Consider the following 19,473-nt stretch of genomic DNA (forward strand, 5'->3'; position numbering starts at 1 on the left):
ATACTGACTCGTTGTAGTAGTCAGCAGGGGAAGAAGTGTTGATTTGCATTGGTTTCAGTGTAATAGAAGAAAGCGAACTCACACTCTTACAGTTTAGAAAGAAAACCATACATGCATAATATCTCTAAACGTAAAATACTCAGTTAGGATAAATGTTACTCTGTGTCGCCACCCTGTGGTGCTCTTAATATCTGCTCTATTAATTAATATCAGCTCTATTAATCCATTTAACACCCATTTATTTTGAGGTGAGACAATTGTTTTCTTGTTTTCCTGTGAGCCCTATGTTGAGATGAACACTACCATCTGTGGAAAGTCTGCAGATGAAGCTCCTCTTCAAAGTACACGCTACAGAACGTGTTTGCTTGTGGAGGACAAGCATAAAGCGCTCATACACAAATCTTAGTGTACTAAATCCTGCGTGATGTTTATTAACCAATTATTTCGCAAGCTACTAGAAACCTGTGCTTGTGATTGCAGATTTTCCCCAGTAGAGGACCTTGTTGTTTCATACATTAGTGAATCTCAGAAATATCTAGAATCCGATACAAAATCCTGAATAGATTGACTATAAAACGTAGGCTGCAACAAAAAAAAAAAAAAAAATTATATACATAATATATACATATGTTCATTAAATGTTGTTATTAAATTAGCATTATAAACATGAATTTCCCATCAGCTTTGTTTATTGTCTGATTTATTTTTCTCCATATTGTTATTGTGGCTGTGCTCGACACCAGCAAAAACAGAGATTAAGAACATTAGCAACTTTAGCTAAATAAATGGTCTTCATGATTGTGGCAATTTCACTCTCTCTCTCTTGAAATCATATTTTAAGCAATGTCCAACTCTTAACCAAATGACCAAGATGAAAAAGACAGAAAAGACAACTCAGGCTGAATATATAGCATAACCAAAGACAAAACACTCAGAAATACTTGAGTGAGTATAAATGCAGCTTTAAAAAAGTGTGAGCTGGAACACCTGAATGAGTACAAGATGAATTTGATATGTCAGAGACTTAGACATAGTTAAGGTTTAATAGACAGATTTAAGGCATCAGTGATTTATTGATCCACTTATAAAGAAATACTGTATCACTGAAATAACCTTTCACTTTGTCTTCTTTAACTTAAAACCGTGGCTTTTAAACCTGATTCCTGTCCATCTGAACAAGTCAGTCAGTTGCACAATGCTTCAGAAAGCACACTGAGGTAATACTGAGACTTGTCCTCCAGACACTGTCCTCCATCACTTTATATCAGGTCTTCTTTGAGAAAACAGCTTCTTCTTGGAAACAGCTCATTTTCAGAAATCTTTATCCCAGCCAGAGAATTCATCTGGGGGTTCTTCAAGCTCAGGGGGAAACATGTCGAAATGACTGTGATCCAGAGGTCCTTTGAGCTGCAAAAATGAACAGAGGAGAAACCCACAAGTGTAGGAGAACAGGCTTAAGTTTCTTACACAATGTGACAAACGTAAAAACATTGTAAAATCCGCTGAATCTATGCTTCACCTCTCTCTTCAGAGGAGACATCAGCTTCCGCCGTCTCAGTCCTTCCCAGTTAAAGCCTTGAAACCATCTGTGAGAAAACAGAGGAACAAAGTAAACCTCCAGAGTACAGTGACTCAACATCCACTCGTGTCTTCAGCTTCATCCATCACTTTCCTTCCAGTGAGAAAATGTTTCAAGGGTACATATTGCACATTGTCCACTTTTATCATTAGAAAATTCAATTTTTGGCGATTTCCACCATCTCTCTGACCTTTAGAACTGAACCGAACACTTTAATGCTACTGCTCACATATGTAAGCGCTCTCTTCACATGTGAAATGAGATGAGCACTTATTCACGAGCTGAAGGCTTTGCAGTTTTACTCAGTTTTCAACTAGTCTTTGACTTCAATAATAGCCTCTTTGCAAAAGTACAAACTGAGAAAGTGTTGCAGTTTAATGGGCTTTTTGGACTGGGAAGGAAGTTTTGCGTTATAAGGTACTTTATGTTTTCATGGACATAATTATTTTAGCTTAAAAATCAAGAACGTTTCCTTACTCATATTATGATCATTTTTAACATTTGGAATCGTTAAGATTGTTATTGTTTTTGAAAGAAGTCTCTTATGCTCACCAGTGCTGCACTTATTTGATCAAAAATACAGTAAAAACAGTAATATTGTGAAATATTATGACAATTTAAAACAACTGTTTTCTATTTGAATATATTTTAAAATAGAATTTATTCCTGTGATGCAAAGCTGAATTTTCAGCATCAGTCTTTAGTGTCACATGAGCCGTCAGAAATCATTCTAATATGCTGTTTTTCTGATCAAGAAAAAATCTTATTATTACCAATATTGAAAACAGACGTGCTGCGTTATGTTTCTGAGGAAATCATGAAACATATTTTTCAGTATTCTTTTCATTTTAGTATTCTCCATATTTCAATCTTTTTGGTCTTTTCTAATATTATATCTACTGACACTTTTGATTAATTTCATGCAACCTTGATGACTAAAAGTATTAATATTAAAAAAAAATTCTGACCCCAAACTTACGATAGTGTACATCTCAGATCTCACTCATCTGACGACACATTGTTCCCTGAACATGCATATTCATGCCTGTATCAAGAGCATGCGCCTTCATTTGCATAATGCTCTGAACATAATTTAGTGACATAATACAAATGATGTTGAGCTCTTGTGCGCTTTGTGCATATGTTACCTGAATCACTTACCCTGCGTGATAAGAATACTCAAGCATAATGAATATAAAAACAACAGCATCTCAGTGCAAACACACAGAACTCTAGTAAAATAATAAGTGTGATAACTCCCAGTTGATTGTAATTTGAACAGTGGGCATCATCACATGCATTTTAGGCTCTATCACTCCCGTGACTGTTAAAGGATGGGCCCAGCGCTTCACCTTGCTGTCTGTGGCTTCACTGCACTATGGAAGATGGCAACAGCTGTGCCTCTCATTTTGGCCACTAATTGCTCCCCCTGTGAATGCAGTGCGGCTAATTTGGCAGGCTGGCTCAGCTACCCATTGTGCTGTGACATACAAAGGAGGGGACAGACAGGCCTGCAGCAAAACAGACTCAACAATACACTACCCGTGATCAGACACATGGATCAGCGCTTCAGTTTACTCTCAGGTGGGTCTAATGTTCATTAATGCACATAAATGAAACACTTACATGAGAATATGACAGTATATGGTCTGCAGCGTACAGTGAGACAAATAAAAGGATTATATTAACAAGATTTATGGGCAGGATTGCTGGATATAGTACATATATAAAGGTGTACTTAAGGTGTACTTAAATCTTTTTAAGTTGGTCCAAATAAGCACTCTGCATTTTATATAAATTTAAACTATAATACACATTTATTTGATTGTCATTAACCTGCAATTAAGAGAGAGAGACACTTTTTTAAAAGTGAACTTTACAAGGGTCATGTCAAGAACAAATACATGATGAATAGGGTGAATAAATGATTTTCAAGCAATTGATATTTGTTGACCTACTTGTGTTTCTTGATGTCAATGATGCCATTCTTTTTATTCCCAAGCCGTTCTGCTGGATTGAGCCTGGAGACAGTGAGAGAAATGAGTGAGTATCTGACTCTTCTTATACAGGCCAAGAAAAAGTCACATCAATAAATGTATAAACATATATTCACAGGTACACAAGGATGACAGAGACTTTGCTCCAAAACCTATATAGGCAGCACACTCCAAACAAGAATACTGTTTAAAATACATCATCTTTTGGCAAAATTCTAAGGCAGCATCATATGCATTCTATAAGATGACAGTCCTAAAATACAGTGTGACAAACAACAGAAAGTATTTAATCAATTTAAAGCACAATCTGTGATGTGTATTATAAATACCTTTGTGAAAACGAAAGTGTGCTTAATTATATTGAAAGTGCACTTGCATTGTACTTCAAATCTTAAATGTAAAATAAAAAAAAAAATGTATTTGCAGATAATATAATATTAATTAAACAAAAGGCCTGTAAAATGCTATTAAAGAGAGACTCTTTCATGACTCTTTCTTAACACACTTAAGTATACTTTTTAAAAGTGTACTTCGTAAAAATGTCATATCAAATCAATTTGTTTTTTAATATTTTGTCAAGCTTTAAAGTACACTAGTGACTAACACACAACAACACATATAAAGTACTTGATTATTGCATTCAACAACATTTTAACCATATTTTAAATACAACAGAAGTAAATATGAAACGACATAAAAATGCACTTAAGTCCTTCTTAAGTTAAAACTGCACTATAATTTCATTAAATTGTAAATAACATGCAAGAAAAGTGTTTCAGAAAAAAATATATACTGTATAATCGGTTCAAATTAAATGATATATTCTTTAAAAATATATTGTTTCCTCTATAAGTACAAAAAAGTATGCTGAAGTGTACTTCTTTTTCCACAAGTTATGCTATATATTAATAATAATAATATTAACTTAAATATTGCAAAAGTTTTAATGAATTATAACTTGTATGTATTTTACATGTATTTTATGATTATTTTAATGCTTAATTTAGTTTTAGTTGTTATTGTTTAACTGCTGTATATTTGTGATGAGTTTAAAAAAATAGGTTTAGAATATGAGAAACATGCTTGCAAAGTCTCCGTATGAGATCCTCTGGACGCTTGCTGATCCTCTTGGGAAAGTCCACCTTCTCTATCCCGCGAAGAACCATGGTGTAGATCCTGATTGGATCAGAGCCTGTGAATGGAGGGCTGACAGTCGTGTGGGACATGTTATATTTCAAACACCATCAATTTATTTGAAAATGAAACCATACAGCAGTCAGTACATAAACATGTATATTTCACTTGGTGAATTTTAAGCGGAGTTACTAAAACATACAATAATAATGTCACAGTAATGCATAATGCAAACATGCATAATAATGGTAATTTATGCAGTAAATGAGCACAGCTAACAGAGCATCAGTAAGACTGAAGAGATGTAAACATCCTGTGGCATTACATCATGATGATGATTTGTCCAGCTTGTTATTACGTAGTCCCATCCTCAACACTCTGTTGCCATGGTGATACAGTCTGAAGCTTGAGACAATGGAGTTCGCTGTGAGAGACATGACTGCTAATCTCACATTAGAGGACCATTTGCTCTGGTCAAGAGAGCCCTGCCTTTTACAAAACGGATGTTGAACGTAGTGCAGAGCGCTTTGGCAGAAGCACAGTGAACTCCATTCAAATTCAAATCTTGTAAATCCTTCACCACTAAAAGAAAAACAAAAAATTCCTCCAAAAACATTCCAACCAAACGGAACTGCAAAACAAATGGTAAGTCTGTCTTAAACTCTTGTGTAAATGGTAAGTCTGTCCCAAACTTACTGCATTAGTTGAAACAGAAGTTGCTTTAAAATCACCACATGGCCAATGTTTCCATTGAATGGGAATTTGACCTACAAATGCAGACCCGTGGAAGCATGAAACAGATGCGTTGAAACACAAATATTTACCTGCCAGTCAGGAGCTCAAAGATAAGATGCCAGCAGTCAGCTCCAAAGTCATGACCCTTATTCATGATGACCTCAGGAGCCACATATTCAGGAGTGCCACAGAACGTCCAAGTCTTTTTACCTAGTCCGATTTTTTTGGCAAACCCAAAATCAGTCTGAAAAAAAAAAAAAAATAAATAAATAAAACAATATAAATAAAATAAAACAGAGCAAATAATAAGAATGCTCAGTGTAAGACTAAAAATTGGCTATGTATCGGACTCCATGCATATATATATATATATATATATATATATATATAGTGTGGTCCAAAAGTCTCAAACCCCTGAGAAAAATATTTTATTTTGTATTCTTTTCATATCTGCATGAGAAGTTTATTTGAAAAATTTCATGATCATGCTCTCTAGCATGATTTGTGAATGATCCATTGAGTATCTTGTCCTTCAATAGAACTAAAAACATCTGACCATCTGTACGAAGAGTCACATGATCAGTTACAAATTAGCTTAGATCAGCTCAGGGGGACCTAATAAGTCTTAAAATTATTTAAATGTAGTGATATCAACATAATCTTAAAATAATAATAATAACAATAATAAAAACTCAAACATTATGTACAGCATTAAACTGACATCATGTTGTTGAGTTTATTACAACAGAAGTGCCAGAGGTACTTTAAAGGAATAGTTTACCCAAAAATGAACATTTGCTAAAGTTAAAACGTATTAATGATGGATTTGTTTACTACTAATCTATGTTGTATTGTGATGTTTTTATCAGCTGTTTGGACTCTCATTTTGACGGCACCCATTCACTGCAGAGGATTCATTGGTGAGCAAGTGATGCAATGCTACATTTCTCCAAATCTGTTCCCATAATCAAACAAAATCATCTACATTTTGGATGTCCAGAGGATGAGTACATTTTCAGCAAATTTAAATTGTGGGTAAACTATTTCTTTAAGTATCATCTAAAACAAAGGGGCCTTAGAGTAAAAACAATTGAAAACCACTGGCTTTGAGGCCTAGAAATAGTGAAAATCTGAAATAACTCTTATTCACGTTCTTATTCATCTGTTTTGCCCTAACATTTATTTCATTTATTTAATTGGGCCTCAGACGTTTGGACCTTTAACCATGGTATTTAGTAGTATATGTACAGTAAAATGACCATTTTGACATAGCCTTCCCCATCCAGAAGAAGATTCTCTGGCTTCAGGTCTCGGTACACGATGCCTTTGCCGTGCAGGTAATCAAAAGCTTCCAGCACACATCCAGTACAGAAGCAGGCAGTGGGCTCATCAAAACAACTCCTAAATGAAACCAAAACATCATAACATCCTAAGGTATTCTACCTCTATTAGCAGTTGAGAGGCTATGAATCATTCAGCCATAACCAGTAATAACTCTGCATGATTATCAAAGACAGTGAGCTGTAGTATGTGTCAAAACAACCTACACTCACATGTCCCTCAACACGCTCCACAGCTCTCCTCCGAGGCAAACCTCAAGCAGCATGTAAACATACTTATCATCCCGGAATGTGCGGAACAACCTGAAACACACAAGGACAGCCTGACACACTCGATTATTTGCATTCTGAGAAACAGAGCATCTCCTTAGCATTTCTCACTACTTGCTTTCATAGAGAACTAGGCTCACATGTAAAGCTGTGCTACCTTTTCATCCACAAATGCCAGAGAGGCAATAAAATGAGGCAGAGCACACAATCAGACAGGAATATAAGCATGGATTGAAATTCCCCGGGGAGTTTCCTAGCAACATGCAAAGCAGAAGCCCCTTCTCTGATACAGATGAAAAGCACAATGGCACTGGACCACTGTGATAGATGTAAGCCAAATGTCTAGTGTGCTTCGTGGATTTCTTGTATGACTCTGTCTGCTCCACCACACTGTGCTGCTGAAGTTATTAAAGTCTGTAGGAATGGAGCAGAAACTACAGTATAATGTTGCTGAGTTCAAACACCACTGTGGCGTCCAGTCGCTCTGAATAAAAGTGTCTGCTAAACAATAAATTTCAGTTTCATTGTGGACATTTCAACAGTCAGATTAAATGCAGATTTAATGCATTAAGCACACGCAGTAGCTCCAATACCGTGACAAATGTGTACAAGATAAAGAAAAGCACAAACCTTTTAAAAATTGAGTTTTAAACATGTGGTCTACCATTTACCATATACCATTTTCAACAAAAGTTTATTTTATGGGTTTTAAAATAGTCATGTGGTGTAATGTTGGCAAATACCTTTTTGGATGGATGTACTATTAGGCTAAAATTTTAACAACCTGAACTACACTTGCCCTTAATAATAATAAAGTTTTATGCCAAACTACTAAAAAAGGTTTTCGTTTCCAGAATTTCATCCTTTTAATTAGTAATTATTTATACATAGTACAGTGTATACAGTGTTGGGAAGGTTACTTTGGAAATGTAATAGGTTACAGATTACAAGTTACCCTGTTTAAAATGAAGTGTAACTATTACATTTGATTACTTTTCTAAGTTTACATTTCAATACTGTCAGACTTTCAAAAACCTTCCTAAACTGTTAATAATTTTCAAACATTTAATCCAGGCAGGGTTAACCTTATAGTAGTACTCAACACTGATTACTGTCAGACTTTCAAAATCCTTCTTCACTTGAATTAAGATTATAATAATTTAATTTTAAAGCACAGCCACCAAAAAAAAATAAAAAAATAAAAATAAAAAATCAGACTTTAGCACCTCTTTTTACTTTGAGATTGATCTGAGGTTAAATACAGATTTAAAATCCTAACAAGATATAGTTTAATATTTGCATAGCTCTGACAAAAACAAAGCATACACAAACCCAAACAGGAAATAAAAGTTATCAATTAAACCTGTGTCCTAAATTCCTGAAACATTGGTGTCTCATATTTTAGAGCAGTCAATGCAGTTTTGGAAAGAAATCAATCAAACCTGTATGTGTGTGAAAATATTTGATTACTTTGTAATCATTAACATTTTCATAAGTGACTATAATTTGTAATATAACAGATTAGTTACATTTATTTTGTAATTAAATTACGTTACATGCAACTAGTTACTCCCAAACACTGAGTGTATATTTATGTCATTGTATGTATGAACTGCATGTCTTATGAATTTTTGAATAAATTAATAAATCTAGACAAAAATGAACATCATGTCATTGACCCCTGTATGAACAAATAATCAAAGTCAAGCCCATTTTCTGTTTGGCTATTTTCTGTGTACAGTTATGAAGATGGCTATAAATAGTGTCTGTAGTCATAGTGACAGTGACTAAAGTAAATATCAAAGATCCCATCTTCCAAAACACCGGAAAGTCTTATCATAATTGACACAACTTTAATCTAATAAGGCATAAGTTCATTCATAATTAACCAACAGCAAATTTTGAGCCAGTCTGTTTACCTATAGTTTCTTCCATCAGCCCTGTGGTCTAGCTCGCCTTACATTCCGTCCATTATATTGATTAACAAATTAATTAAGTTACAGGCCTTCAGGGGGAACTTGAGATTGTTGTTGAGCCCAGTCTAATGGATAATACCTTTATCACTCTTGAGGATTCATCTAAATTGTATTATTTTTCCTGTCTGTTTGCACTCTCCTATTAATGTATGTCAATACGAGGCAGGAAAGACATGCTCATTAGACTGACCTGACAATAAAGTTTGAATTGGTCTGTTGGAGGATGTCCTTTTCTGAATAGATGTGCTCCTGCTGCCTGGTGTCCACAATGTGCTTTTTCTTAATACACTTTAAAGCAAACGCTGTATCTTCTGAATTTTTAAGCTTGACCTGCATGTAATAAACAATATAAAACATACTCAAGTGGTCATTGGCATTATTGTATTACTGAATTAAAATGATTACATTATACATTTTAGGAAATATAATCTGACTACTTTTTGTTTACTTTTAAATTACTTTTGATCTTACTTGTTTATAACATTGATTTAAATAATATAATCTTGTACTATATTGATATACAAATACAAAGAGAATGAAAAAACTGGGGTTTGTGAAGGAACAGCAGGGGGTTTATAAACTGAAAAAATGAAATCTAACCAGCTCCACTCGTCCAAAGCCTCCCATGCCTAGTGTGGCCACTGCTTGCAGTTCTTTCAGGAAGGAGTTACTGGACAAACCAGCTGCCTTCTCCTTCAGCCTCCTGAGCTCTGCTGCCTCTGGAGAGCGTTCGTAAAGAGGCGACTGAGGTCTGCGGGGAAATGGTTATGTGACTGTCACATACAGCACTGGAGTAGTTGTGTTGGTTGTGCCGTGTGTGTTCTTACACTGCGTTCCTCCTCTCGTCACTCAGAGAGAGCTGCTCCACATACTCCCTCAGATATGCCTGCAGCTCCTCGTACGTTCCCACCATCTGATTAAAGTTACTGTTGAAGAACAGAAGACAGTGATGTTACCTTTCTGGTCTTGGGTAGAATATTAGTTTACTGTAAAAATTATTTCTTAAAATTGGAAATAAAACAGATTACTGGATTTTGCTATTGTGTTACTTGCCCTTTCTTTGTAATTATTTGTTTAATTTATATTAAACAATTCCTGGGTGAGAATTGTTTCAAAGTAAATCCTACACCATTTTTTTTTCAGTGTACTGTATGTTGCATATTGTATGTCAAATGTAACAGTAGTCTATATAAAAATAACCCTTGGTCAACGGTTCTTGAAGACTAATGCGGTAAACAGGCATAAAATAACTAGATGTATATTTATAAATTTTAAGTTATATATATACACACAAACTGTTAATTAGTGGCATGTCCAATCTTCACATTAGCATTTTTATTATTTTTGAAATAAATTAATAATTTAAATCAAATAAACTACATAAATAAATAAATAGTAAAAGAAATAAAATAAAAACACAAAAGGTCATTTTATCTTACAGTTGATTTATTTTGTATTTTTTTAACTTAATTTTGTATGTCTCTTCTACTGATATTTGTTCTGTTTCTTGCCATTTGTTTTTTTATTATTGAAATATTAATTTATAATTATTAAAAAAAAACTGAAACAATATGTACTTCATTGATAAATACTTTGAATACTTAATTTACTTTATTTCTAATAATATTTCATTTTAAAATACACATTTTTCAATAGCATAAACTTTTTTCCCCCCTGTGGAATCAGAATTGATACTGACAGCTGAAATTATGATATGTGACCCTGGATCACAAAACCAGTCATAAGTAGCACGAGTATATTTGTAGCAATAGCCAACAATACATTATATGGGTCAAAATTATTGATTTTTCTTCATGCCAAAAATCATTAGGATATTAAGTAAAGATCATGTTCCATGAAGATATTTAGTAAATTTCCTACCATAAATACATCAAAACTTAATTTTTGATTAGTAATATGCATTGCTTAGAACTTCATTTGGACAACTTTAAAGGTGATTTTCTTAATATTTAGATTTTTTGCTCCCTCAGGTTCCAGATTTTCAAATAGCATCTAGTCAAATATTGTCTATATATTGTATATATATCAATTTAAAAAAAATTAACCCTTATTACTGGTTTTGTGGTCCATGGTCACATAAGGTCACAAACCTAGAAGAAACGACACTTACTCTCTATCCACCACCAAGCACTGTGTGTCATTTTCCTTTGCAATGATATTAGCTGAGCGGACATCCTCACTGAAATAGAATTATAAGAAATATGTAATAATGTCGAACCACTTTGGAGATACATATACATAACAGTAACTGAAAACATCCTGAAAAACATCCTCATTTGCTCTTTCCTCATTGAGAGCACTTCATCTGAGCTTTAAATGAATCTAAATCATTACAAATGAGGAAATATGACAAGTGGCTCTCCTGCGTCTAAGTGTGTGAGCGTCTCTGTGGTTATTTCAGTACTGAGTGTGCTCTTCAACAATGCTACAATGAAAATGAACCTCTTTCCAGATGACTGACATTCCATCTCCCACATCCACGCCTACAAATATGCAATTAATCTTTTTCCTGACCTACATGAAGTCCACAATCACAAAGGAGTCATTGTTGGTTGTGTTCACTATTGTTAAAAGCACTTCGAAACAAAACTGTCTCCAAACCTTATGAGAGCCTTTTCCCCAAAGTAATCACCCACACCAAGAATCACAAACTAAATTAACAAAAAAAAAAAAACCATACTCTACATCACAAACAACTGACAAAAAAAACACACAAACAAAAAATATTACTGTACATCCTTATTGACTGACTAGTTTCACTGTCATATCAGCTGTAACTGTCCCACTCATCAGAAAGCTCCCTATCATCATATAGAAAAGCCAGGCTTTTCTAAAAGTATGGATCGGCACCTCAATTTCTAATGAAAAATGGATTTTCCATGCAAGTAGCAGTTTACCAGTGAAGCAACTCAGAATAATTTGTCTAAAGTCTTTTATTTTTTTCTTACCCAATCTTACCCAAACATTTCATTATGCGAATATTTTCATAACAACATAAGTCGCATAAAATAAAGTTATCAACATAACTGATATTCAAAATGGTAAGCAAGCGCAGCTTTGTTTACGTTTCGTGTTCTTTGTATATTTCGTATATCCTTGTTTCAGTTTCTCCTTTTGAATGATGAAAATATAATGTTGATAGCTGCTGATAAGATGTGCCTTAAGCCCTGTTGTACCCAGTAATACACACCTCTCCTTTAGCTATGATGAAGAAAGTGTTGCCTTCCTCGCCCTCACGAATAATGTACTCCCCTTTGTCAAAATATTCCTATAAAATGATTGAAACATTAATATGATCTAGTTATATTTCATATTATAAATAAACATGCATTACCAATAAATGACAACACTGTAGACACAGTTAAAATGCTGCAAACTTACAACTTCAAGACAGTCAATGATTTTGGCAAGTTTCTCCTCTGGCAAATCTTTCAATAAGGACACACTAAAGAACAGTGTAACAGTGTTTAATTAGCATTAAAGGAAAACAGCATGCAAACAGGTGTTCACAAATCAACACATTCAACCCTTGAACCAACCGATATTATTTTAACAGTTGAGTCACGACATCAATTTATGCTGCACTGATAGACATTAGTGACAGATCCACAATACCCATTGAAAAACACGATGCTGAATCCACCTCAATCTAATCCAATGCTTTCAGAAAGGAATGTGCATTGAAACAGTCAAGAAGAGACTTGTGTATTCATGTGTGTGTGTGTGTGTGTGTGTGTGAAGCCTGATGACTGATAAACATGCACAAATGTTAGTGACATGAATGTACCTGCGCAGGAAGCTGAAGTACTCCTCATGTCTGGCCTGAGTGGATCTCATCATGATAGTCTGAAACGTTTGCCGGTCCAGAGCCCAGATGTGGGACTGAGTCACAGCTAATGAAACACAATCACCATCAGTTCCACTTCACAAATCTATGACTATGACACTAATCAAATATCTAGAATAAAAGTGGGTCAACAATAACAGAATAAAAAAGGTCATGTTGGCTATAACCCAATATGTTGCAGACTGCATCCAAATGTAATGCGTTGGACTTGCAGTGCTTATATAAAGTAAACAGGAGAATGCTATTTTTAAAAAATGCACCCAACAGTTTTTATTTAACAGAAGCAAAACCAGCTCACTGAAAAGTAATAAATGCAGATTTAATTATGGTTCATTCAGGATAATGGGGCCATTTGTTTCCCTGTCATCTCAATGGCAAAAAAATTCAAAATTTACCTGAAGTCACCATATTCCAATCACATTGCATTTTATCAGCATCATTATCTACAGCAGCTTGTTATCCAGTATCACAGCAGCATTGTGACACAAACAGTCTACATGGCACATCTATATCATGTTTTAAATATTATAAACTACACTTCTTTCATATTTAGCCTGGCTTTCAAAGCAGAGTTTTACCAAAGCAATCATTAAAATCACAAAATAAGATACAGTGTCCATACAGTGAAATTGTTTGTTTGCTAAAATAAATATAGAATCAGGTTTGGAATGACATGAAGGTGAGTAAAAGATGACAAAAAACACATTTTGTTAAAACACAGAAATACACCAGCCACATTACAAGTAATGCCAGTTATGTAATCAGATTACTTTTCCAAGTAACTAGTAAAGTAATGCATTACTTAAATTTACAATCTGAGTCACTTTTTCAAATTTGTTTGTTTTCCCATTTATTCACTGACACCTTTGCAGAGCCAGAGGCACTTCCTTCAGCCTGAGGCTTATTAAGCCTTTACAGTTGGCAAAAAAAAATATAACTTTTGTGTTTTTTGATCTTAAAAATAACTAAGCAAGCTCAGCTCAGTTGACAAAAAGTAATGGAAAGTAACATAATGCAGTACTTTCCATAAAAACTAAGTAACACAATTAGTTACTTTTTTATGGAGTAACATGTTATTGTAATGCATTACATTTGAAAGTAACTTTCCCCAACACTGAGCACAGGAACACACACACACACACACCTTTGACTGTGGCTGTTCTTTTACAGTTATAGAGAATGGCCAACTCTCCAAAAGCAGTCCCAGGACGCATCTGACCCAGGAGCTTTCCATTTTGGATGACCTCTAATAAACCCTCTGGACACAGAGAATCAAATGAGCTCCAATGGGCAGATCAGAGCAGAGTCCAGAACATCATTTCAATGATATCACTGAAATATCTAGATTTGTAAAAATATGAACGTGTGAGGTGCAAGTAACAATAACATCTGGAGTTTACCAGCAAGCACGTAGAGGTAGTTCCCCGGCTCTCCCTCCTGAATAACCAGCTGCTCAGCAGCGTAGATTTTCTCGTACATGCAGTCCACCATCTCTCGGGTGTGCTGAGGCTCCAGCTTCTTCAGAAAGTCATTGTTCATGATGGCTTCATTGATCAGTTTCTTAGTGCTACAGGAAGAGGAGGAAAACAGTTTGGAGAATGCAAAACCCCAACACTTCAAAAGAACTGAAGCACGACATGTGGCTTTCATGAAGTCTAGTTTAAAAGATTGTATGTATATATTTTAGAAATATATATGGAAATGCTTGTTTGGTTGCTATTTATATTAACATTTTGTTGGAATAAGGTCATGAGTGTTTGCGCAACTGAGTTTACTCTTAAAATCTCCTTTTATAAGACACAAAGACACACTTTAATTAGACGAGGCTTTCTTCAAGGCATGGTTCATCAGTGCTGAGTTAAGTGGAGGTGGTGAATAATGAATAATTCTCCTCTCACAACACTTCAGACTGCCTTTAATACACTGCTGAATTAAAGATACCAAATCATCTTTATGGTACGCTCTTCAAAGCAGGCATTGTAAAACGCAATAAAAGTTAATATACAGTACCAAGTTAAATAAATGGTTCATTCAAAAATTGATTTCACTACTTAATCAAGCTGTTATTTTCCCTATGTAACACAAAAGAAGGAATTCTTGAAGAATGTACGCTCCTCTTTTTATATAATGACAGTTAATGGTAACCACAGCTGTCAAGCTCTAAAAGTGACAAAAAAATCTACATAAAATAGTTGATATGATGCTTCACCTTTCAAGTGTTCTGAAGTTCTGTGTGAGGAACAGACTGAAACTGAAATCAGTTTAAATAAAATAATTCAGACCTGAAATGAATGTATTAACTAACATAAACAAACAATGAACAATTCATTTATTAAACTATTTATTAAGCTTTGTTAATGTTAGATAATAAAAATACAGTTGTTCATTGTTTTTTCATGTTAGTTCATAGTGCATTAACTAACTTGTGATTTTAATAATGCATTAGTAAATGCTGAAATTAACATTAAGATTAGTACATGCTGTAGAAGTATTGTTCATTCTTAGTTAATGTTAACTAATGTAGTTAATTAATGGACCTTATTGTAAAGTGTTACCAGTGTTACCATTAATTGGACAATTCATATTGGCTACTTTTGCAATATTACTAGAGTTTTTTTGAGTAATCACAATGAACTGAAAAAGAATAGCATGTACATAAAATGTACATTTTCACAAATTCTTCTTTCGTGTTCCACAAGTTTGAAATGATATGTATAATGAATAAATGTGCAAACGTGTCATGAATTTATAACAAAGCATACATTTTTCATTCTTTCTTTTGGAGGTCTAAAAATCCTCACTGGCGACACTTTTACATTTTGCATGTCCGTTTCAGACTATTTTTCGTCTTCTGTACTATACTACAGCTGATTCTCATTATCACATCTGAAACAGGACAGTCTTGTCCCTGACCTAAAATGGATCTTATGAATGAATTAGTGCTGGAGATTTGTAGACTGCCATCAAGAGCGTGTTTAATTAAAACAGTAATGATTCCTGTCCATGCATACAAATGGCCCACCCTTTGTGTTCTCTTGAGCCACTCCATCCCCTCCGGAGTGTGTTATGGTAATCCAGGCTTTCATGCCTGCTCTGGGCTTGGAGACACTACAAAGGCTTGGCTAAACCTTACTCCTGTCTCCTCCTTCCAGGAGAGTCAGTACTCCAGTGACTCCATAATAAAACAAACAATCCAGTGGTGCAATCAGTGTCAGTGCACTCACCCGGAGTCTTTGCGGATGCGTTGTCTCTCTGTGGAGATGTGATGGTGGTCACGACAGAAGTGCCTTGATGTGGGTTCTGCTGAAACACCCTCCTTGGCCTTAAGGCGTCGATGCACCTCCACAGCCACTCTGTGGAAGCGCGTGGAGCCCTGGTTGATGACGCTCAGCAGTCTGCGGCTGTGCCTCAGTGGTGCTGGCGGCGAGCGTCTGAGACTGTTATACCCGATGGCATCCTGGAGCTTATCGATCTGGGACACTTTTGTCTCTAGTTCCCTTTGAAGGCTCTGTAAGCGCTTTTCCTGTGCACAGAGCTCCTGGTCCCTCCGTGCCAGCTCCTCCTCCAGATGGGCGATCCTCATCTTCAGGGGCTCCACAGACTCCCATACAGGGGCCTCTTTTATACCGGAGGCCAGGCAGGTCTCCTCTAGCCGAGGGGCTTTGATCGAACCGTTCCCCATGATCAGAGAGTGACTAGGAACCATAGAGAGGCCTTTGGGCTTTTATATGTGTTCACTGGTTGGCCACTGCAATCAGAAGATGAAATATCTAGACAGGGAATGTCCATTCAGTCTTATTATGAACGATAGATATGTTATTTTCAAAAATTGTTTTAATCATGCTTCTAGTTAAAATTGTATAAAATGTATTTGAAAAAAGAAACATTACTAAATAACATTTAAAATCATAAAAAAAAGAAAATTATAAATACGTAAAAATATCATTTAGAAGTGTATATATATACAGTCAAACCAAAATGTATTCAGACACCTTTCTCACATTATCACAGTTTATTCGCTATAGTTTAGAAAATGGTAATAAGATACAACAATAACTAACAAATTCATCTTGGCGATGTCAGATACAGTAACTTTGATAGAAAGGTATGTAATGAATTAGGTTGAATAGCTGTCAGCTGTTAAATTTAAAGGGATACTCCACCCCAAAATGAAAATTTTGTCATTAATCACCAAACCCCTAAAAGCTCCTTTTATCTTCGGAACACAATTTAAGTTATTTTTATTTAAGATAAAACAGTGCATCCTTGTGGTGCGGATGATACAGAAGAGCATACACAGCATATGCTACATAAATGAATTATAGTGTCCTGCACCCACTTTTAAAAAATATATATGTATATATACAGTACATATATATCAAAAGTTATATCTGATGCCTGAATAATTTTTGGTTTGACTGCATATATATAGACACACACACACATGGCCAATAAACACATTTTAAGACCTTATCACATACTGCAAGACAGTTCAGACTACTGAATTTTGTGGAATTATTAATTATTATTATTAATAACAATAATAATAATACAATGTTTACACTATTATTGTCCAGGAAAGTATAGCTACAGTTTTTAGTAAAGATAGTTTAATTAATGTTATAATTAATAAATTGTAACACTTAAAACACATCTGACAATAAAAATGTGATATTAACGAAAAAAGACCAGCAACATTATTGACTATGAATAAGCAGATAAATAACTCTTTGACCCGAGTAACTGAAATACTCATTCAAAATCCAATTCACCGAGACTTCGAGCATCAGCATTTGATTAACAACTAGATTGTCATTTAAGACTGTGAACTCTGTAGCCTCTTAATTGCATACAATGGCGTAAATTATCTGCAATTTTGATATTAAACGAAATTAAACGCAGCAGACAAGCAAAATGTTGATTTGCAGGCTACTTACCACCTTTCAGTGTGTAATGCAGTTTCCACTGCTGTTTATTTGTGCATAATTCCGAAGCCCGCTGCTCCGCATCTGAGCGAGCGATCGCTCCGTCTGTGATCTCATCATCACCACAGGCTGAGAGCTCGAGCGCTCACTCACCATTCATTCTACTGACATCGAGCGGAGGCAGAGCAGCATTACACAGGTACCCGTCATAACAGATAAACACCGTCTCACAATATGATACATATTTTGTTTTATGAATACATCACAAACATCTTTTGATTTTTTTTTATGTCTCTGGAATTATTTTTCATGTTTTCCAGACTATCTAATATTCCATATAACAATTGTGTCAAGACTCTCTGCAGTCATCTGCCTAAATTCTGATTTATTGTATTTATTTAAAATCACAATTTGATTGTCAAACAGAACAGTTCAGTCCGCGCATTTTCATTATTCCATTTCATTTATTTCACTGGCTAATACAGGTTTGATGTCGTTTTTTAAAACAAACAAACAAAAAGCTAAAAATAAATAAACTAAATAAATAAAAAGTTTGTTCCATTATGAAAAAGGAGAGACCTTAACAAAACGTTAAATTATAATGTTAGTTTCTCTAGAAGCATATATTGAATCAACAATTTAATGAACTTTGACATATTTATTCAATGCTTGATTTTGAACATTTTAAAGAAGGCAAATGGAAGGAAAAGATAAACATAACCCTAAAGTCAACCTTTAGTCAAACAGACTGTAACATGTTAGTCAGACTACAAGTAGGTGCATAATAACCATGCAAGTGGTTGCAATTTATCTTACATTTGCACTTCCTGTACAAGCACAGAAATAAATGCCCTGTTTTCAATTACATACAACAACAGTATTAAAGATATCACACAAAATGTTTGATAATATGTTTGTTCTCGGTATGAAACACACTTGATGAAAAATGTAAAGAAAAATGTGCTTGTGAGCAGCAGGTGAACAAAGTCTGAACTTCTTCTAAAAGACAGCAGTGCTCACGTAGGCAGTGTGTGATGCAGCGATCAGAATGATCCAAGAATAAACTGGCATCAAAATCTACAACTGACAAGTTTGGTTAATGTTCCTAGCTGAACTTGACAGCTGCTTTGAACGTGTACTCCTCATTAAAGGTCAATTTTCTAACTGACTATTCAAACATATATATACATTACATAAATATCTTACAAAAGAAAAAAGCTGGATCAAAAGATTATCTGGAGAGGTGAATATTTAAAGGAGTAGTTCACCCAAAAATGAGAGTTTTCTAAAAAACAATTTACTCACTCTTAGGCCATCCAAGATGTAGATGAGTTTTGAAATTTAGTAGCATTTTATCACTTGCCCAGCAATGTATCCTCTGCAGTGAATGGCTGCCATCAGAATGAGAGCCCAAAAAGATGATAAAACATAACAATAGCAATAATTATGGATTATTATGGATATTTTAGCTGGTAGCAAGTAAAAAAAGTCTTGATGTATTTTTTGTTACAAACACGCAGCTTTTCTCTTTACAGGATGTTAATTGATGGACTGAAGTCTAATGGAGTAATGATTGTGATGTTTTTATCAGCTGTTTGGACTCTCATTCCGACGGCACCCATTCACTGCAGAGGATCTATTGCTGAGCA

General features: G+C 34.8%; 1 protein-coding gene across 1 annotated transcript; it reads right to left on the reverse strand.

The window, feature by feature from the left end:
* Positions 1 to 695: 695 nt before the first annotated feature.
* On the reverse strand, positions 696 to 18,366 carry LOC109062532 (cGMP-dependent protein kinase 2). Its single transcript, XM_042736424.1, has 19 exons — positions 17,837 to 18,366; positions 16,124 to 16,647; positions 14,300 to 14,466; positions 14,044 to 14,157; positions 12,840 to 12,945; positions 12,434 to 12,497; positions 12,219 to 12,320; positions 11,654 to 11,703; positions 11,163 to 11,231; positions 9,859 to 9,957; positions 9,632 to 9,782; positions 9,222 to 9,361; positions 6,999 to 7,088; positions 6,705 to 6,846; positions 5,535 to 5,689; positions 4,660 to 4,782; positions 3,538 to 3,600; positions 1,520 to 1,586; positions 696 to 1,407 (listed from the first exon to the last, which is right to left on the reverse strand). The coding sequence occupies exons 2-19, from the start codon at positions 16,603 to 16,605 to the stop codon at positions 1,312 to 1,314; spliced, it is 2,280 nt and encodes a 759-aa protein (XP_042592358.1). The 5' UTR covers positions 16,606 to 16,647; positions 17,837 to 18,366; the 3' UTR covers positions 696 to 1,311.
* Positions 18,367 to 19,473: the final 1,107 nt, after the last annotated feature.

The sequence above is a fragment of the Cyprinus carpio genome, chromosome B13 (assembly GCF_018340385.1).
Source record: "Cyprinus carpio isolate SPL01 chromosome B13, ASM1834038v1, whole genome shotgun sequence".
NCBI classification, from domain to species: domain Eukaryota; kingdom Metazoa; phylum Chordata; class Actinopteri; order Cypriniformes; family Cyprinidae; genus Cyprinus; species Cyprinus carpio.

Bases quoted from the DNA above. Each gene is read 5' to 3' on its own strand.
- LOC109062532 (XM_042736424.1), bottom strand. From the start codon at position 16,605: ATGGTTCCTAGTCACTCTCTGATCATGGGGAACGGTTCGATCAAAGCC. The intron at 14,467-16,123 runs GTGAGTGCACTG...CTCTTCCTGTAG, and splicing joins CGCATCCGCAAAGACTCCGG to CACTAAGAAACTGATCAATG. The intron at 9,783-9,858 runs GTAAGAACACAC...ATTTCCCCGCAG, and splicing joins GACGAGAGGAGGAACGCAGT to ACCTCAGTCGCCTCTTTACG.